This window comes from Tachypleus tridentatus, chromosome 13 (assembly GCF_004210375.1).
Source record: "Tachypleus tridentatus isolate NWPU-2018 chromosome 13, ASM421037v1, whole genome shotgun sequence".
Classification (NCBI taxonomy): domain Eukaryota; kingdom Metazoa; phylum Arthropoda; class Merostomata; order Xiphosura; family Limulidae; genus Tachypleus; species Tachypleus tridentatus.
The window spans coordinates 231,295,420-231,317,042 of NC_134837.1; the positions used below are offsets into that span (position 1 = coordinate 231,295,420).

At 32.0% G+C, this 21,623-nt stretch overlaps 1 protein-coding gene across 2 annotated transcripts in view; it reads left to right on the plus strand.

The window, feature by feature from the left end:
- Window positions 1-6,248: 6,248 nt before the first annotated feature.
- The window catches only part of LOC143239168 (tolloid-like protein 2), a 109,318-nt gene continuing 93,943 nt past the window's right edge, over window positions 6,249-21,623 (plus strand). For both annotated transcript variants that reach the window (XM_076480025.1, XM_076480026.1), the window contains exon 1: window positions 6,249-6,509. In XM_076480025.1, the coding sequence (XP_076336140.1) occupies window positions 6,501-6,509 (9 nt within the window). In that variant the 5' untranslated portion in view covers window positions 6,249-6,500. The remainder of the gene's footprint in view (window positions 6,510-21,623) is intronic.

Below are 21,623 nucleotides of genomic sequence, written 5' to 3' on the forward strand. Positions count from 1 at the left end.
GACAGTTTTTGTGACGTATAGTAATAATGCTGATTTACATACTTGAATGAGAATATTATTTTGTTTTTATTCCTAGTGGACAGTTTTTGTGACGTATAGTAATAATGCTGATTTACATACATAAATGAGAATATTAGAATATTACTTTGTTTTTATTCCTCGTGGACAGTTTTTGTGACGTATAGTAATAATGCTGGTTCACATACATAAATGAGAATATTAGAATATTACTTTGTTTTTATTCCTAGTGGACAGTTTTTGTGACGTATAGTAATAATGCTGATTTACATACATAAATGAGAATATTAGAATATTACTTTGTTTTTATTCCTCGTGGACAGTTTTTGTGACGTATAGTAATAATGCTGGTTCACATACATAAATGAGAATATTAGAATATTACTTTGTTTTTATTCCTAGTGGACAGTTTTTGTGACGTATAGTAATAATGCTGATTTACATACTTAAATGAGAATATTAGAATATTACTTATTCCTGGTGTAGAGTTTATACCTCCTTTGAATAATTATACTTTCACTGAGAGATGTAACGTTGTTAGACGTTATGTTTTACAATAGATAATTATCCAGATGACAAAATCAATCTTAACGTGTGATAATAATTAAATTGTTAAAAATTCTGCAGTTTGTAACATAATTTGAATTAAAGAAAACCAAAAGTTAGTATGCGTTTCAATGAAAATAAATATCGCTGATGCATTTGTAGATGATAGTTCTGAAACATACTGTTGGAAAACTATATTCTTTATTAAAAAAAATAATCGTTCCCCACGACGATTCTACAAAGAAAATCTTTTCCACAACTAGCGAAAGTCCCTTGTCGTGAAGAGACTTGCCCCCTCTAGTGGCTGCTAAATTTGAGTACTGTATTAAATCAAATCAATGGACTCAAGTGGAGAGGAAGCGCACACCCTACTGCTTGCTTTAATAGCTTATCGACTTTAAACCTAAATTCGTATTTAAAAATTTAAAAATAGGTATCATCAGCGTATAAAGACTTTTAGAAAATGAAATAAAAGAACATTTGAAATTTCTTTTGTATCGTCGTTGCTTGATAGATAACCGAATTAAAGACACATTTAGGACTAAAAAATAGAACTTATGATGTGTTTTTATATTTGTCGTCTATTAACAGTAAAATTTTGTCTTCAAAATAAAATCCTGTATCAGGCAAAATTAAACTTCCCTTTTTATCATTTTCATGTGGATCGAATACCTTCTAAATCATGCAAACTTAACTCAATATTCGAGTATCAAGATAACAATTCTTTCATCAGATAAGCTTGAACTTTATCTCGAGAGAAATATTTGTACTTTAGAGAGAGTTTAATCTTATTTCATTTTATTCTTATCTTGAAAGATCAGTTCAAGTATTTATCGGACACAATCTCCTCTAAGTCTCATTTTCTTTATAATAGAACAATTAATCAGAGAAACACAAATCTTTCCTGTTATCATTCTCATTTTCGGGGAACAATTTTTGCATTAAGACTGCTGTAACCTCTTTTCGTACCATTTACCTTCTGTAAGTACAACTCCTTTAGGAGCAAACTTAAATCTCACTAGGGCCGTTGTGAGCTATAGGTAATTTCTGAAGGTTAGGTCCAGAAAAAAGATAATTTTAATGAGAAACTCTGAGTACATCTTTATAATGTAAAAGCTGGGTTTTGGAAAGTGTAAATTTAAACTTTATAGATTTATTTACAAGCATCTTTTAGAAAACACAATAGAATGTTTTAAGTATTTTCCGATAAGGTTTTGTTTGAGTTTCTTAAATATTTTCGGAAGGCAGCTAGTCATCATCACCAACCGCCAACTCTTGGGTTACTCTTTTACCAACGAATAGTGGATTGACCGTCACATTATAACGCTCCCACGGCTGAAAGGGTGAGCATGTTTGGTGCGACGGGGATTCGAACCGCGACCCTCAGACTATGATTCGAACGCCTTAACTCACCTGGACATGCCGGGCCTAGTTTTTATTTAAATGATTTATTTTTATTTCACCCGTGGGGACGTTATAATAGCGGTCAATCCCACTATTCGTTGGTAAAAGAGTAGCCCAAGAGTTGGCGGTGGGTGGTGATGACTAGCTGCCTTCCCTCTAGTCTTACACTGCTAAATTAGGGACGGCTAACGCAGATAGCCCTCGAGTAGCTTTGCGCGAAATTAAAAACAAACAAACAAACAATTTATTTTTAAACGCCCCCCCCCCAGAGGCACATTGGCATGTTTGCGGACAACGCTAGAAATCGGGTTTCAATACCCGTGGTGAGCAGAGCATAGGTAAACCATCGTATAGCTTTGTGCTTAATTACAAACAAAACAATATTCTTTCTATACTTGTTTTTATATTATCATTTGAGAATTTGCTTCTTTTTCCTTTATAAACAAATATTCCTGAGAGATAAAACGAACAAGTACACTAAGAACAAACAAAATCTGTTATATATATATAAATAATCAAAGAAAAACTTATATAATTTATCTGACATATGCATGGCCGCAGATATTTCTAGGTTATTCACATATGTTTATCCTTCTCTTCTTTTGTAACGTAAAATGAATTACAACAATGAATTCATCACTTTTGTTATATCAGCGAAATGCTTTCTTGTTTGACACAAAAATTAAACGAAAGAAAGGCCGAGTACGATGCTCAATAAATTATTTATTGAATTTCCAGCTGTTGCGAAACATTTGTAAAAAACTGCTATGCCCTCACAAAACTCTAATAGCAAAACGTCGGTAAATAGTTTTTTGTTTTTCTGGTATGCTACAGTATATATTTCTATTTTTCTTTCTGATTCATAGATAATGTACACTTTATTACTGGTCAATGGTAGTTAAATCTAAAAAAAACCAAACACGTAAGTCATTCCAGTTGCATGATATTGTATATATATTGTTTAGATGAACTACAGTGTAAATATTTTGTTGTTGTTTAGCTTTTATTGTTTAACTTAGTTTGGAAGTGAACTATATCGTCGATTTGTACTTTTTCTGTTGAAAAACATTATATGACAACACGTACTTTTATAGTAGAGATAGTTTCAGTTTCCTCGCTGTATAAGACCTACGACATAGTAATGATAAGGAAACATTTACCAAAAGACGACCATCAATGGCGACAATGTCCGAGTTGTTTGATACCAGTGTGGTTCTTGTGTTATCTGCTTGGTTTTCTAAGGAACTATTGGTTTAGTTCACAAACCTAAGGGCATACCAAGCATTACTAACAGTTCATTCAGTAGGTATATCGCAGGAATGACGTAGGAAAAGAAACGCTAACGTCCTCCACACTAAGAACCTGCGACTTAGAAGTAATTTAAACGTACACTTTCCTCCGATTTTATTTGCGCTACAGGTAAAATAAACAATTATCGTTGCCCTATAAATTGGTTATTACTTTCGTCTGATTCCGGAAAGTAGTTTGTGCTAATCTTTAGTGTGCTGGTCATCCATTATACGATATATAGGGAAAAGTAAGGAAATTAAAATGACGGGGTTCGTTGAAGGAAATGTTATTAATAAAAAAGTTTAACATTATAAATGTGACGTTAAATATCCGAAGATGTTTTCAGTAGGAATAAATAAAATAAGTAATAAACAATACTAGTAGCTACGAGTAACATTATTAATAACTGAATTAATGTTGTCGATCGCAAACAATATTAATTTCCAGAAGCAACATTATGGATATTAATTTTTTTAACGAAGTTGATCATTGTCAACTATAAATATCATTAGCTTCGTTAAAAGAAAGCATAATGTAAGTTAATGATGTTCATCTTGTTCGAAATGATAAATTCTTTATTAAGGAACATAACTGAAATATGATTTAAACCATAAAGAATCATGAGAACGAAAACCAATCATGGCTTCGAAGTCAGTGTTCAAACGACAGCTAATGCTTAACTCAACATTCGTCATTTGTCTGGGGTAGACAGCATAGCTGTTTTTTTTAGGTTTCGTTTACTATTTCAATCAACTGGTTGTTCATTATATTATTTGTTGTTATATGTTTTTGAAATCCAACCACTAGAAGTTTCTATCTAACATTTCAGAATTATCTTCATATGCTACACTGTATATGGTTCGTTTTTACTTTCGACCACTGAGCGTCAGTGTGGTTAATTATATATGGGAATGTGAACATAATATTCATACTATAATTTAAAAAACTAAGGATGCATCATTATCTTTTAAGTAAGTGATAACGTTTAGTAAAAACTATATAAATGCCATAGCTACAAGAGGGAGCTGTTACTTTTGGAAGAACTTTACAGAATTTAAACTTAATAGTTAAACTTTAAAAACTGTAGGGCAAAAAAGACAGGAAATTGTTTTTATTCTGTTGTTATAATGTCCTTCTTTTGATGTAGTTTAGAAATATGGAAATACGAAGTCAGTAAATCAGTAAAAACTGATTATTCAACTTAGTATTTTTTAAATGTGATAGGATGAAAAATAAGGGTAGAAAGATTCGAAAAAATTCATATTTGACGAACTTTAATTTTATTTATGGAAGCAAGTTGGTACGTAGTGAATATAAAACTGTTCTAGCCAAACATTGGGTACTGAAATGTAGAAAAATGTATTATGTATTTAGGTAAAAATAGGATGCGTACATGTATAAGCAATATGTAGTAATGTACATAGTGAACATCTAAATTGGATTTAAAAAAAGGATATATAAATGTAGTGAATGTAAGTTCAAGCAGAAAAATGAAGATGCGAATATGGTAAACATGCGTTTCACTAGGAACTAAGTTATAATTCGAATATTATGAGTCTCTTTGACCACGAAAATAATGAGGTTACACATACGGCGAGAATACACTTAGCAAAGAAGCAACAAGGATGTAGTAAGTGTTAGCAATTTCACTAAGAAAACATTGACAGGGAAGATATCGTGGATATATGTTGCACAAGGAAAACAATGAGGATTATAACGTGAGGATGAGTTTGTGATGACGAGAAACCCACTTGAAGTAAAAATATATCTCAAGACGGCTGGTGTGGGTATTAAAACTTTTATTAAAATAAAGTACAGAACGATGTTTCGACCTTCGTAGGCCATCTTTAAGTTAATGACAATGAGTTTGACTAAAAAACAATGGAGTACATAAGTGTAGAGTATAACTTATTTAGTTTCGTCGAAAATCATTTTTAAATGTCAATCACCCTTTAAAAGTTTGATTGTATTTTCTTGTTGAAAGATTCGATTCCAACACTATTGTGGTTGAAAATTGTTTACAAATTTACATGTTTATGTTCTAAAAGATTTATATTATTTCTTTGGTACGTTACCTAGCGGTTCTAACCAAGAAATAACTCAATCCGAACAAAACAAATCACTTGCTTACTTACAGACTCTTGAACGTGTGTAACGGTACACCTTGTGAGGATGAGTGTATGTTTAGCTAGGAACACAATGAGAGAACAGATACAGTGAGTATAAGTTTGGTAAGAAAGCGATGAGTTTACGGATATGGGAGTACGATTAGCTAGGAAAATATTACATTACGGATATGGTCACTTTAGGAAAACACTACGTTGCGGATGTGGTCACTATATAGTTTGCGTACGCTGAATTAAACGTCGTTACAGTTTATATCGCCATGTCTGGTCATGTTCTACCTGACGACAGTGCATCTTCACAATAGCTCTGCAGCGTAGTTTCCAAAAATAGTCTATCATAAAGCTCTCCTGCTTAAAAAACACCCTCTTCTCCACGCTTGCTTTCCATAAAGTATCTAGTGTTTGGCGGTGACGGTTTCCAAGCTCTATTTTGATAAATTTGATCATACAGAAAGTCACATAAGGCATAAAGTAATAAATATTGTTCATATTTATGTCATAGGTGTTACCGATATGGTAAACATTAATACGATTCATGTGATGCGTAATTACTAGTAATATTAGAAAATAAAGGAGACTTAAGAACAGTTTGAAACACGAGAGTTGTTCTGCTGAAGTAAAGAATTTATTATGAGTAAGATATTGGATCACGTTATTGATGTTTTGCTCATAATATTTCATATATGATTAACGTTATGCTTTCTTAGCATAAGGAGAGTGTTTTGTAATCTGTCAATTCAAAAATATATATCTCAAAAGTATAAACAAATAATTGCAACAGAACTCACTCTTCAAACCCACGTGATCAAATGGACTCACCCAGTAGAGACACGTGATCAAGGGCCCTCTTTCGCTCGTGCTTACATTTCACTAAACGCTTATGATTGAAACGATCTTATACGTTTAGTGCTTGTCAATTTGAGTAAAACTGTGCATGAAAATTCATGAAGAATAAGTAAAGTATTAGCTTAAGCAAAGGAAACATGAACTAATTCTTTACAATTTCTTGATGATTAGCGCAAAATCATGAAGTAATCTTCGCAAGAATTCTGTTGGAGAAGCTCCTAGCCGGCTCTTTTTCCTGGTCCAGCCACCACGTGAGAAAACAACGAACGAATGTTCACAGTAAGTTAATTTCTGTTTATAATAATTTCCTTCCATATAATAATATATTAGAAACAGTGTGACGAATGCCATTGTGATAAATCATTAAGTGTAAAACATCTTCCACAGTTATGTCATCAAGTGAAGTCAATCTTTACGTCATAGGCTTGAATAAGCTTCCCTTATTACGTCATCGCACCTATGTGAGCTTCCACAACGACATGGGAAAGTCATCCAATACGAACAAATTTTTAAATTGCGTTATCAACAGTAGATAAACCTTTCAAGATTACCTTATTAAATGTTGTTAAGCTTTCGTAGCTACGTAGGATGATTTTACAATGATATCATCAAAAGAAGAAAAGCTTCCACACTTTTATCAGTAAGTGTGAATAACCTCCCAAAGTTACGTCATCAAGTGTAGATAAACTCTTCACATTTACGTCAGCAAGTCCTAGCTGGGACGCCCACAAAAATATTTTCAAAAAGGGGCAAAACATGTATGTAGGGGCAAACTTTTACAGATTAAAAAATTGTCATGTGTGTTTAAGTGCAAACACAAATTTACAGGGTTAATAAAAATATTTTGTTTAAATACGATGTTAACATTACATCATAATACGTACAATTTTTTTGTGAAATTTAAGGTTGGTGCAAATTCCCCTTAGATAATATCGTCGTGTTGTTTAGTACTTCGAACAGCTCCCATCGGCTCAGCAGCAAGTCTGAAGGTATACAGCGTTAAAATTGGGTTTCGATACTCACAGTGGGCAGAGCACAGATAGTCTGATGTGTGGTTTTGTGCTTAACAAGAAACACATAAGTAAAAGTTAGTACAGGTGAAAATAAAGAATTCATTGCTACTGCCTTGTACAAAGAGATGAAATAGGATAAGATATTACTACACATTGCTGGATAAGATATTACTACACATTGCTGGATAGGATATTACTACACATTGCTGGCATCCATCATAATTCATTTCTAACACTTTACAGCAGAAGTATTACTAGTTATCCATTTAGCTTGGAAACAGAATTAGAAAAACAGTTAGGTGAAAAATACCTTTTTAATTGTTCAACATAACATTGGATTTCAGAAGTTAAAATTGGTTTGAACTTACATTTGCACTGCTGAATTATTTATCCGTTCAGGTGAATAAGTTATTTTATTACGTAAATATGTAATAATAAAAAGTATCGATTTAATGTTCAATATACGCCTCTTTTTTCAATTTTAGTTTTACATAGTTTCATAATTTCTATTAAATTATCAATTTGAGTTTCGATTAACAGTAAGTTTACGCTTTATAACTTATAAAATACAATCTTTTTTAACTTTGAATTAATAATAATCTCAGTACTTTAGAAAGAGTAACCCAAGAGTTGGCGGTGGGTGGTGATGACTAGCTGCCTTCCCTCTAGTCTTACGCTGCTAAATTAGGAACGGCTAGCGCAGATAGCCCTCGAGTAGCTTTGCGCGAAATTCTAAAACAAACAAAACTTTAAACATAATTAAAGTTATATTAAAATGTAACGTAAAATGTAAAGTTAAATCAAAATGACATTTCCACAAAGTTACAAAATACCGTTGTTCATTTTACAAATAATAAGCTATAAAATATCACGGTTTAGTTATTAAATAGTTGTTTAACATAGACCGATAGTAAAGCTACGTTTTTAAACATTTTATAATTCACCATTGCTTAACTTAAACGATTTGCGGTGTTGTACGATATTGCCTTTTAATTTGTAACAGGATTGAAAGTTTCATTTTTATAAGTTTATAAACTAGTGTTATATAACTTTGAAGAGTTTTAAACTTACGACTTTACTAAACTTATAAGTTATTATTTGTTAATTTTGGCTAGTATGAAAAATTAATTTTTTAGAAAGTCACAAATTAATATTGTTTAAATTAGGCTAATATTAAAGCTACTTTCATTTCACAAAGTTATAAACTTTTAACTTTCACAGAGATATAAAAGAGACTTTTAATTAATAGTATAAAATCACAGTTAAATGAAACAATTTTAACGACCAATTGGTTATTACTGATAACAAGTATCTGTTATGTTTTTACAGAGTGCAATATGCCATTATTTAATGTATATAAATATTAAAGATACTTCTTTACTGTGTTATGAAACGTAATATATTGTTTATTTTGAACCTCTACTAAAGCTATGTTTCATAGAGTTCTGTCATAGCTCATTTGTTACCAACATTAAAATACAAATTTTACAGAGCTATAAGCTACTATGGTCTAATTTATACCATTATTTGATTTATCTTTTTTGTAAAACTAAAGTATTGTTTAACTTCAGTTATTGTTTACTGTTCTTATATACGTTTGAAATGCTCTTATTTTACACGAACCAGTCTTATATATTTAAGTTCTATTACTACAAATTTATCTAAAATACGTAACTTAATTTCACACTGCGGTAGATAAAGCCCTGAACGTTCATTTTGTGGCTTTGAGCTAGAACAAATCATACACGACACAAACGTTCGACTTTGATTAGTATTAAAGTTAAGCTTTTACGAAAGTTATGTCTACTGCTGTTTTAACTTATAAAAGTATCATAGCTACGTTCCTACAGGTTAAAAGAATGAAATTGACTAGTATTAAAGCTACTATTGTTTAACTATTATATGGGCTAGATTTTTTACAATAATTACCAAATATTGTTCTTTAACGTAAACCTGTAACAGAGATACGTTTATATACAGTAATGAGCATTACTGTTTAACTTGAAACATTTCAAACCAACGTTTCTACAAGTTATAAAACACTATCTGGTATTTTGAACCAATATTAAAGTTACGTTTAAAAAAATTAGAAATCAATATGTTATTAAACTAGGCCGGAATATCTGTGTTAACAGCTGTATGAAATGAGATTGTTTACGTGGAGTCAGTATTGTACATATATATATATATATATATATTTACAAGGTTATAGACTTTCACTGTTTAATAAATAATAAAACTAAAGTGTAACACACACGGAACATTATTGCTAACTTTAAAGTGTATAAGTTACCCTTTTTACACAGTCATAAACTAACATTGAATAACTTGAATACGTAAATTGCATTTGTTTATTTCTTTTTTAACTTATAAAAGACTATTGTCGAATTTGAACCAAAATTAAGGTTATTATTTTTTTAAATTATAAAACACAATTGTTTCTAATGATCCACTTTAAAGTTTTCGGACTTCTATCGATAGTTAAAGCTTCTTTTTGTGACACTTGTATAAGGTTTTCTTGTGTAATTTGAAGCAAAATTAAACATACGTTTATACAGTGATATAAGCTAGTCTTGTTTAGTTGAACGATTATTGATATTTTTACAAACTAATATGACAATATTGTTTAACATGGACTAGTATAGAGTTTGATTTTTAGTATTAATTGTCTTAAAGAAATTATGAAATACTGCTTCTTCACTTGGATTGTTTTGAAAATTACATTATCTCATTACTGTACTTTTAAGAGTAGTAAAGGTGCATTTTAGCAAGTTAAAATCTGCAACTGTTACAATTATTTAACATTTACAAAATTATTAAACATTATTTCTTAACATAGCCAGGAGGGTTACGTTTTAATATATTTTTTTACTTGTATAAGTATTAAGGTACGTTATTATCAATTTAAAATTGCAATTGTTTTACGGTTAAACGTATATGGAACTTCTACCAGTAATAAGTTAACTTTTGATTGTTTGTTTTAAATTTCGCGCAAAGCTACTCAAGGGCTATCTATGCTAGCCGTCCCTAATTTTGCAGTGTAAGACTAGAGAGAATGCAGTTTGTCATCACCACCCACCGCCAACTTACTCTTGGGCTATTCTTTTACCAACGAATAGTGGGATTGACTGTGACATTATAACGCCCCAACGGCTGAAAAGACAAGCAAGTTTGGTGTGACTGGATTCGAACCCGCAACCCTCAGGTTACAAGTCGAGTGCTTTAACCACCTGGTCATGCCAGGCCGTTACATTTTGAAAGAATTACCTAAGATACCGTTGTTGAAGTTGGACCAGTGTTAAGGTTATGTTTAAAATGATTTATTACTACTTGTATAAGTGTTAAGGTTGCGTTTTTATCAATTTACATAGCACTACTGGTTAACTCTACCCTTATGATATTTATGTTTTGAATACCTATGAATTATTGTTTTTTAACTTGGACAAATATTTAATTCAGTTTTTACAAAGCTATAAATATAAAATGTTCAACGTTTGGAAAGTTATCAAATGTACATTTTTTGTTTAACTTGTACAGTATTTAAGCCGTATTTTAACATTTATAAATTATACATGTAAAAACACCTGGTATGGGTTGAGAACATTTTTTTTATGTAGAGGAGCGAACAATGTTTCGACCTTCTTCGGTCTTCGTCAGTGTTAAGGTTATGTTTAAAATGATTTATTACTACTTAATTTGTACAAATGTTAAGGTTACGTTTTCACCAATTTACACAGCATTACTGGCTAACTCCACCCTTATGATATTTATGTTTTGAATACCTATGAATTATTGTTTGTGAACCCGACGATGATCGAAGAAGGTCGAAACGTTGTTCGCGCCTCTACATAAAAATTTTTCTCAACCCACACCAGCCGTTTTTACATATATATTTTTTCTCTACGAGTGTGTTTTCTCGTCATCACAGATTTATAAATTACTATACTTTAACAATGTAAAAGCACGTTCAAGTTACTTTTTCGTAAAATTGTAAAATACTATGGAATAATATATAACAATATGATCGTTATGTTTTCACAGAACAATATACAAATCAAGAGTATTGAAATTAGATTAGTATAAAAACTAAATTTTTCAACTTTATACTACCATTGTATATCCTGGACCAGTATAAAATACTCTTGTATTAATGTCGAAACTACGTTTTATAAAGTTATAAAATGTCTTTGTTTAACATGGACTAGCGTTAATAAAATACTTTTGGAAAAATTACAAGCAACTTTTCTCGACCAGTATAATATTTACATTTTTACAATGTTGTTAGTATTAATTAAATTGGAGTAATATTAAAGTGACATTCTATTAGATGTTTAGAATGGTTTTTGATGTTTGAAGTAACACTTAACATATCTTTGTTTACTTATTTCATGAATAATTTTATCATTTATTTTGAACTTCTACTTCGTATGCTAACCTTGTTCTTTGTAAAGTAACTTTTATTCACTGATAGTTAAACTGAATATTATAATCACTTCTGAATTAACTACATGACGAAAATGCTTTTTTCGAGTAATAACAAACTTACATGAGAATACACATCAACCTTATAAAACTGGTTACTTCACTGATTAGTTTTTATTCATTATTCATGAGCTGCATATAAAAAAAATTGAACCACCATTAGATTCCATTACACCTGTATTTCTGGTAGACAAGAACAACATTTTCTTTTTGTGAAGTTTCTAGTCATCCAATATAGTGAGGAATTTAATTTAAATTAAAATTTCCCAGAGGAGTAATTTATACGCTTACTATTATCAATAAATCACTAAGGTATTTAAAAATAAAGTTAAGCTAATGAAGACAAGTCAATGTTATTTGTGTCGGATATAAAAGTAGTAGTTTTTTCAAGAATTATTTCAAACACTGTACTCTTGTTCTTCATGTTATTTCTTACAAAAGGCTTCAAGTTTTTATCCTTAATTTTACTACGTTGTTTATTTATTCATTAGTTTATCTTCACCGCTCTGACACCACTAACTTATTCTTATACCGTTGACTCTGTGATCGCTTAAAGAGCTCTGGGATCAAGAAAACTAGCTTGCTCGTTCGCCTCTTCTTCAGAATAAATAAGCAGGTTAGTTAAGACAATGATAATCAATAATGTACGACGTTAAAAAAAATAAATAGCAAAACATTGAAAATTATTACCTTAATTTTGATTTGTTGTAATATAAACAGAAGTGACGAAGAATTGCACTTCGCTAACGTAATCACTTCACATCGTAACAGTTGTTGTCAAGCAATTTGCTAACGAAAATAACGTCTCAACCACTAACATACCTGTTATATCCCAGCCGGCCTGAAGAGTTCTGGTACTGGGCGAGGGACCTCGTCGGCACTGTATATAGCGTGGTTAACATTCGCTCAGAAGCTCATATTAATAATTACTAATTAGGGAGAAAGCTCGTGCTTCGTATACGAGACATATCTTTGGTAGTGGTAGTTTGTATTTGAATGCACAAAGTTTATAAAGTGTAAAACCAGTGCTCTGTATTTAAAGTAACTAAAACAGTTAAATGACTTGCCTAGACTACTCATGTAATGATGTTAGTTACGTAAAATTATGAAAGAACGTGATGGCCATGTGGGATGTTTCAATGGCTGCAAGGTTAAAACCATTCCTCTACACGTAATACCCACCAAACACCTCTAAGAAAAAAAGACACTTTGAGCCGAATGGCTTGATAGAAACCGACAAACCAATCGACTTATCTAACAATAAATAGACAAATCTAGCGAAGATTTAAAAAAAAAAACACCTACATATCGGGGGCAAGTACTAAAACTCAACGCTTCAAGGTCCATAGTTAACCATCTTAGCACGGATAGGTCAAAGGGCACAGACATATCAGGGCCAATTTAATGAGCTGCATTGAAAATCTAATTAAGTCGAACTGTTTTTGCTTGCATTAAAAACTCTTTGTATCCCTGCATTATTAGACAGTAAAAATGAAAATATGTCTGCTAAAACGCCGTATTTGTTTAAAAACAGTACATTATTTGCATTCACAAGTTTAAGTTAACAGTAATAAAGTGGAGCTATTGTAGTTATTAACATAGATATAAGTATCTAAATCTCACAAGCTAATGAATACATTTGAAAGTAGGTTCAAGTACTGTGTAAGAGCATTTTGTTGTTTTACTATTCCTGCTTAGGCCTAACTTGTATTTAGTATTATAAATTGTAGCTCATACGTCACGGAGTTACCCTTGTTTATAGACAATTTTCTAAGTATTTGTGTATGACCATGTTACAGTAGTACAGTTAAAAAAAAACACAAAAGAGGGAATTTTTAGTTTGAAAATAATTTCATATTAAAATTAGGTCTAAAGGCCAGCGGATATGTGCAATAGAAACCGGTTTTCTTAAAGTAGGGAATGAAACTTAACATCAGTACATTAATTTTCACGTTCTTATAATTATGAAATAAACTTTAAGGAAATTTTGTGCTATAAAAGTATAAAAACTTTATTTTTTTATCATTAGTTAAAAAAAGATAAGTAATTGCTCAAGCAGCTGGTAGTCTCTTTAAAAGTAAGATGCAACTTGTTTCTCAATCAAGGCTTACTTGCTTTAGCACGGTAACTTTGAACACGAGAAAGAACGTGATCAAGTTGTGTAGAGATCCTTAAAGAGACAGAAGCATTGGTGACAGATACGGCACGAAACCACAGAAACCCGAACAATTAATCTGTCTCAGTACCAGGAATCGCACTGTGAAAGACTGACAAAGAAAATAAGTAAAAAGTTAATAAAAACAGTAATTATCCTTTTCATGTACCTTCTGCTGATGTATAGAATAGCATCAATATATTACTTAGATACTATAATACTCAGTATACAAAAACAAATATTGAGGAATTTATCATTTATTTTCTTAAGTTTTGTTTAAGTGTGTATAATATGTAGCAAATATAACTTAAATTAACGTAAATCAATTTATCATCTGTTACATACATATTAACAAATTCATCTTGTAGGTCAACATCAAATCCCATAACGTAGAAACAGATTTACTGTAAAATGCACTTGTTACGAATGGAGACCACTCTCGTATTATCAACTAAGATTAAAATATTATAGTTGTAATTCTAGATTACACAGAATTTTTTTTTCTAACATCAAAGAAAAGCTACATTGGTTCCTAGGGTTGCCTTAGAAACAATCTCATCTACGTTTCACGACATCTCGTAAAAACATGGAAAATTTTGGCTGGTTTTTTTTTCTACTTTTAATAACTTGTGAAACATTTAAGAGACTCAGTAAAACTGTTTTTCGAAATGTGAAATATAACTGAAAAGAAAGCAATCAATAAACTAAAACGTAAAGCACTTCTCCAGGCACTTTTTTTCTATTCTGTATAATTCAGCTAGAAAATCACGATTTAAGTTCTATCTACTTTGAAGAACGATATCCACCTTGGAAGTGTTCATAGTCTTGGAGTCGAAAAGTGTCTAAGTGTTACTCGGTGTTCTAGTGCCGTGTTTTTCCGACTTCAATTGTTCGTTGGCTGTTTATGTTGTTGTTATGAGATTTATAGCTGATTTACTTTAGTTTAACTAAAATATGAGTGGTAATTTTAAAACGTACGAATCTTAAAGACAAATCATTTTCATCATAAATTTTTGCTTCGTGATTGAAAATATTTTCTATTAATTAAGGAATTTTATTGCATAATAATAATTAAGTGTTGTTTAAAAGTGTTCAGTCCGATAAACGTGTTGAAAATACCAAATATTTTAAAAATAAAAATAATATAATATCTATCTGTAAATATTCTGCTCTAAGTCTATTCGAAATATATTACTTCTTAGTTAATGTTTCTAAAAACAGATATATATTGTAGATTAAACCCCAACTTATCGGCTAAATATGCCACCTATTTATCAAAACTTTTTAGCTTACTCCAGTGGAGAAACTGTATACATCAGTTTGAGGCATATCTGCAGCGATATATCACCAAATGGACTGGCGTGGTTAAGTATGGCAATAGTTTTGAGGGACTCTCTGATTTACTAATATGTGAACAGTTTTTGACCATGTGCTCAACTGACATGTCACCGCTGCTAAAGAAGAGAGCACCAAAAGATGTGGACAAATTGATGAAACTGATAGAACAGTATAAAGAATCTAATGGAGAGGAGTGCAATTGGAAAGTCCAAAAATATCCAGATAAAATCGAAACCGGTGGTGGTTGACCAAAAGTAAGAGTCTACCAAAGGTGGCAAGAAATGAACAGACAAATGGGAGAAGAGATGCTTTATTTGTTATAGAAAGGGCACACTGTACCGAAGTGTAAGTCCCTCACCAACAAGCAACATCAGAAATCTCAGTATGAAACATCTGGAGCTGCTTACAAAGATGGTGCTGACAAGAAACAAGTAAAACTGACTGTTACCATGGATACTGCTACCAGAAGAAACATAATCAAGAAAATACTTCATATTTAGCTAAAAAGGAAGTGTTATTTCCATGATTTATCAGTGCACGACTAATGGTTGCAACAGACTAGCAAATGGATTCACAGTGCCACTAGTGATGGAAGTATATGAGAAATATGGAGAGGTGCCTACAAATTACAATATCCCAAAGGCGAAGGCTAGTTTGGGGACACAAAAGTAAAGGTTTTACTGAACATTGGGTGCAGTATTGCAGCAGTGAGAACCAGTCTAATATCTGATGTACAAATAACAGGCAAGGTACTTCTGTGTATGTAAATTGATGAGACAGCAAGAATTAAGATGGATACTCCATATTATGTAGCAGATCTTGAGGCCCTGTGTGTGAAAGTATCAATCTATGACTTGGTGATTGGAAATGTAACAGGCAGTAAGAATTCGGGTAAAACAGAAAGAAAATTTACGAGACATCTGTAGTCACTACATGAACTCAAAGAAAGAATGTAAAGCAAGACGACATCAAGCTTTTACAACTACCAAAGGGTGACATTCCGAATGTAAGTTTATGAGAATGGAAGAAAATGTCCGAGAGGAAGTCAAGTGCAAGACAAAGAGGAAGAGACTTACAAAACGGAGGATCAGAAAAGGGTAATGAAATTGATCTACCAAAGCAGTTCTATTGTTGAAACTAAATGCATAAAAGGCAGTAAGAAGAACGTGTATAAAAGAAGTTGGTCAAGGATCGACATTTTAGCAGAATATTTTTGTTCTGCTTCCCACAGCTAACAACAAACTCACCCGGCAGTAGAAAGAACCTTTTGCAGTACAGGAAGTGGTCAACAGAATGTACTATAAGGTGAAAGTGGATGGGACGACCAACGTTTACCATGTCAATCTGTTGAAAAGGTACTTCAAGAGAGAAGAAGGCATTACGAATGCAACTAACATGGCAGTTGTGATTGTCATAGGTGCAGAATCTGAAGACATTGAATTCGGTAGAGAAGCTACAACCATACTAGACCTTAAACCATTGGATAGAGATGAGACATAAAAGGACATCAACATAAATGAAAGAACTGGCTGTCAAGAAAATAAAAGAGGTGCAAGATCTACGATGCCAGAATACAGATAGATTAGAAAAGACAGAACTCAGGCAATAAGAGATGAAGACAAGGGGTCGTATCAGTGCGAATCCCTTTTATTAAAATAAAGTAGAGAACAGCGGTTCAACCTTCTTATATCATCTTCATATTAACAAAGAGAATTGCAAACTCTCAAGATGACATAAGAAGCTAGAATCGTTGTTCTACGTTTTATTTTAATAAAATTTTTAATACTCATAGCAGCCGTCTTGCGATACATTTTTACTTCAAGTGGGTTTCTCGTCATCACGAAGGTGAAGCCCTATGCGATGCCCTATGAGAATAGAAGCTAACAAGGAAACTCCAAATGCTAGTGTATACTATATGAAAATACTTAGCATGTAAAATAACAGTCTTTTTATATAATGTGAGGAAACTATTGTCCGTAATTTTTTTGAAGACGTGTTTATTGTTGGAGGTACAGGACTGTTAGTTTAAAAGTTATAATTTAGTTTATTTGGGGATTTAATATTTAATTTTGCTTTTCACAACAAGAAATGGCCCGGCATGGCCAAGCGTGTTAAGGCGTTCGACTCGTAATCCGAGGGTCGCGTGTTCGAATCCCGGTCGCACAAAACATGCTCGCCCTCCCAGCCGTGGGGGCGTTATAATGTGATGGTAAATCCCACTATTCGTTGGTAAAAGAGTAGCCCAAGAGTTGGCGGTGGGTGGTGATGACTAGCTGCCTTCTCTCTAGTCTTACACTGCTAAATTAGGGACGGCTAGCGCAGATAGCCCTCGAGTATCTTTGCGCGAAATTCAAAACGAAACAAACAAACACAACAAGAAAGTTAAAAATAATTATTTTAAAGGCGATAATTGTGACAAGTTTGGTTGCATAACTCGGTACATGTCGTACAGTGTGTGTGTAGTTCAACTGTTATACTAAGCTTTACTCAAATATCTGTTGTTTTTTTGTTACCTTAAGTGAGTATTGATACATTATAGTGTCGTTTGCGTAGGTTTATAGAAAGTTCGAAATCTTAGTGAACAAAGTATAAATATAAGCGACCAAGCAAGCGCAAGCCAAGTAAAAGTTCAGTCAAATAAATAAAGTTAGTAAACGTTAAATTAACCGGCGCTTGAGTGATTAGCTGTATTGGGTGATATTTTAAATTGCTTCACAGTTTAACAGAGGTAAAAATAATGGTTTGTCTTGTCAAAGGGTTTTACAAAGTAATCGAACACGTCATTGTGGACTTTGGCAAAAAAGAGACAATTCTTTAAAATTCTGAATACAACTGTGATAAGCCATGGGCTAATGTAACTGAATTCATCGCAGGTTGTATAGTGGAAAACAAAGAAAAATAACGTCTTCTCAGTTGGATTTTAAAATATTTAAATCATCCTGTGGGAAACTTTAAAAAGAAAAGAGAGTTATTTAAAGCTTTAGACATAACTATGATACCCTAGAGTCTAAAGAATTTGTATACGTACGTTTGACTAGTTTTGAACACATGATTTTAAAATTAGTAGATTGGGTGTTGTCCGTTTATTGTTTGCATTTATCACCAACAAGTCAGACACCTATTTTAGAAGAATCCTCAGCCCATTCATATTTAAAACCCTGACAGGGAAATTTTATTCAATAAAATTTATAAAACAGATATGTGTTGATTATATAACAGAATGGATATGACATAACCGGTTTAACGTTTTATAAATCATGAATTGTAATTTTTATTACTATTACAAACTTGAAGTAGAATTTTATTTGTAGTGAAACAAAAGCCAAACAATTCTTTATCAGTCTTTATGCAGTATTTTACTACAACACTTCATAAATATTCAGATAGGGATGTGGATAAGTTAATAGTTTGTTTCTTTGTTTTAGAGCAAAGCCACATTGAGCTATATGTTGTGTTCTACGTAGGGACAAGATTATTGGTTTGTAAGTCCATAAAATTACCGCTCTTCCATTGGGGGATGATAAATAAAAGGACAAAGATAATTAGACAATCAAATTTCGATAACAAATATGTATTTTTAACTGATATAATATTCTTTGTCTCTAATAGTCTGGGCGGATATGAAATCGTCCACTTTGATAATAATTTAATCTATTTTTGATTCAAAAATTATTGTCATGGGCTTTATTAGTTAATTACTTGGAATTTATTCATAAATAAACAGAGGAAATGTGATATCGTTTATTAGTCAATTATCAGATATTGATTATGCAGGAGAGAGAAGGGAATAATGTTGTTTGTTAGTCAGTTGTCTTCAAGTAATTATAGCATGGTTTCATAATCAGTTGTCTACTAATGGTTATGTGGAGGCAAAGTCATATGGTTTGTTATACTGCACAACATTTTTTTGGAAAGTTTTGCTTACTGAAACGTTTTTGCTGATAGCACAAATATAGTTTTGGTTTTGCTTCATCACTTAGGAACTCTGAGATATAGATAGTTAACTGTTTACCGGCAATAACGTATTTAATTGCGTGTATTCTAATACGCTATTAAGTTCAACATAATTAAAGTGTTTTGCTCCTGATTTTTGTTTGTATTCAATGTCCGGTTCATCACGTTGCAGTGACTAACAGTAGTCAGCAAGCATTGACGGATTCCAGTTGCCTTGGTATCGTTTTTCCATTGTAGCAATGTCCTGGTGAAACTGAAGATTTCGATGAAACGGTACGTGATGGGCAAATTTTGATGTGATTTTCGTAATCAGCAGTCAAAAATCTACAAGGAACACCTAACAGTGTTCAAGAAGCAAAAAAATGGCTGTGTAGTGTTATTATTATGATTTGTTAATCAATTGTCAGCCAGTGATTATCGGAAGTAAATCAGTTGTCAACTAGTGATTATCTGGGAGGAATGTAGTACGGTTTGTCAGTTAGTAGTCAGTTGCTTCCTAGTGATTATGTGGAGTAAAGGACATGTGGTTTGTTAGTCAATTGTCAATCAGTAATTAACCAGAAAGAAAGTGAAATGACTTGTCTGCTAGCTATTATGTGGAGAAACGACAGTGTGATTTATTATTAATTACGGTATAACGATTGTACGGTAGAAAGTTGATATGGTTTGTCAGTCAGTTGGTATCTTGTCATTATGTGAAGAGAAGATGGTATTCCATCTGTCAACTGTCAGAAAGTATCATCCCAGTATTATGCAGAGGGACGATACTGTGGTCTGTTAGTCAATCATCAGATAGTGATCATATAGAAAAAGGTGATATAGTTTATTAGTCATTTGCCTAATTGTTAATATTTGGGGATATGTTGTACGCTTTATCAGTTAATTGTCTGTCAGTGGTTATGTGGAGTACAAGTCATATGGTTTGTTAGCAACTTCTCTACTAGCGATTACGCAAATGGAAGAAAACATATTTTGTTAGTCATTTGTATGCTAGTGATTATTCAAAAGGAAGGTAATATATTTTGTTAGTCAGTTGTCTCCTGGTGATTATTCAAAAGCAAGGTAATATGTTTTGTTAATCAGTTGTCTCCTAGTGATTATTCAAAAGCAAGGTAATATGTTTTGTTTATCAGTTGTCTGCTAGTGATTACGTAAAAAGTAGGTAATAAGTTTTGTTAATCACTTGTTTGCTACAGATTATTCAAAAGAAAGATAATATATTCTCTTAGTAACTAGTCTGCTAGTGATTACGTAAAAGGAAGGTAATATGCTTTCTTAGACAAATGTATGCTAGTGATTACGTAAAAGGAAGATTATATGTTTTGTTACTTAGTTGCCTGCTAGTGATTATTCAAAAGAAAGGTAATATCTTTTGACAGTCATTTTTCTGCTAGTTATAACGGAAAAGGAAGATAATATGCTTTGTTAGTGTCTGCTAGTGATTACGTAAAAAGAAAGTAATATCTTTTGTTAGTCAGTGGCTTGCTCGTGATGATTTAAAAGGAAAATAATATGTTTTGTTACTCAGTTGTCTGCTAATGATTACAGAAAATGAAGCTAATATGTTTTGTTAGTCCGTTGTCTGATACTGATTGTCCAAAAGGAAGTTAATATGTTTGTTAGTCACTTGTCTGCTAGTGATTATTCACGAGGAAGGTAATCTGTCTTGTCAGTCAGTTGTAAGCTGCTAATTATTCAAAATGAAGGTAATATGTTTTGTTAGTCAGTTTCCTGCTAGTGATTACCTAAAAGGAAAGTAATATGTTTTCAAAATGCAGTTGTCTCCTAGGGATTATTCTAAAATTAGGTAATATAATTTCTTAATCAGTTGTGCGCTAATGATTACATAAAAAATGTAACATATTGTGTTAGGTTTCTGCCAAGGATTACGTAAAAGGAAGATAATATGCTTTGTAAGTTGGTTGTCTGCTAGTGAATACGTAAAAGGAAGGTAATATGTTTTGTTAGTCAGTTGTCTGCTAGTTATTACATAAAACAAAGGTAATATAATTTGCTCGTCAGTTGCCTGCTTGTGATTATTCAAAAGGAAGGTAATATGTGTTGTTAGTCACTTTTCTACTAGAGATTACGTAAAATAAAGGGAATAAGTTTTCATAGTTAGTTGTCTGCTAGTGATTACGGGAAAGGAAGATAATATATTTTGTTAATCAGTTGTCTCCTAGTTATTACGTAAAAGGAAGATAATATCTTTTGTTAATCAGTTGTTTGCTGCTTATTAATCAAAAGAAAGATAATATATGTTTTATTTCTAACTTGTCTGCTAGTAATTACGCAAAAGGAATGTAATATGTTTGTTACTTAGTTGTCTGCTAGTGATTATTCAAAAGGAATATAATATGTTTTACCAGTCAGTTTTCTGCCAGTGATTGCGTTAAAGGAAGGTCATATATTTTGTTAGTCGGTTGTCTGCAACTGAATACGTAAAAGCAA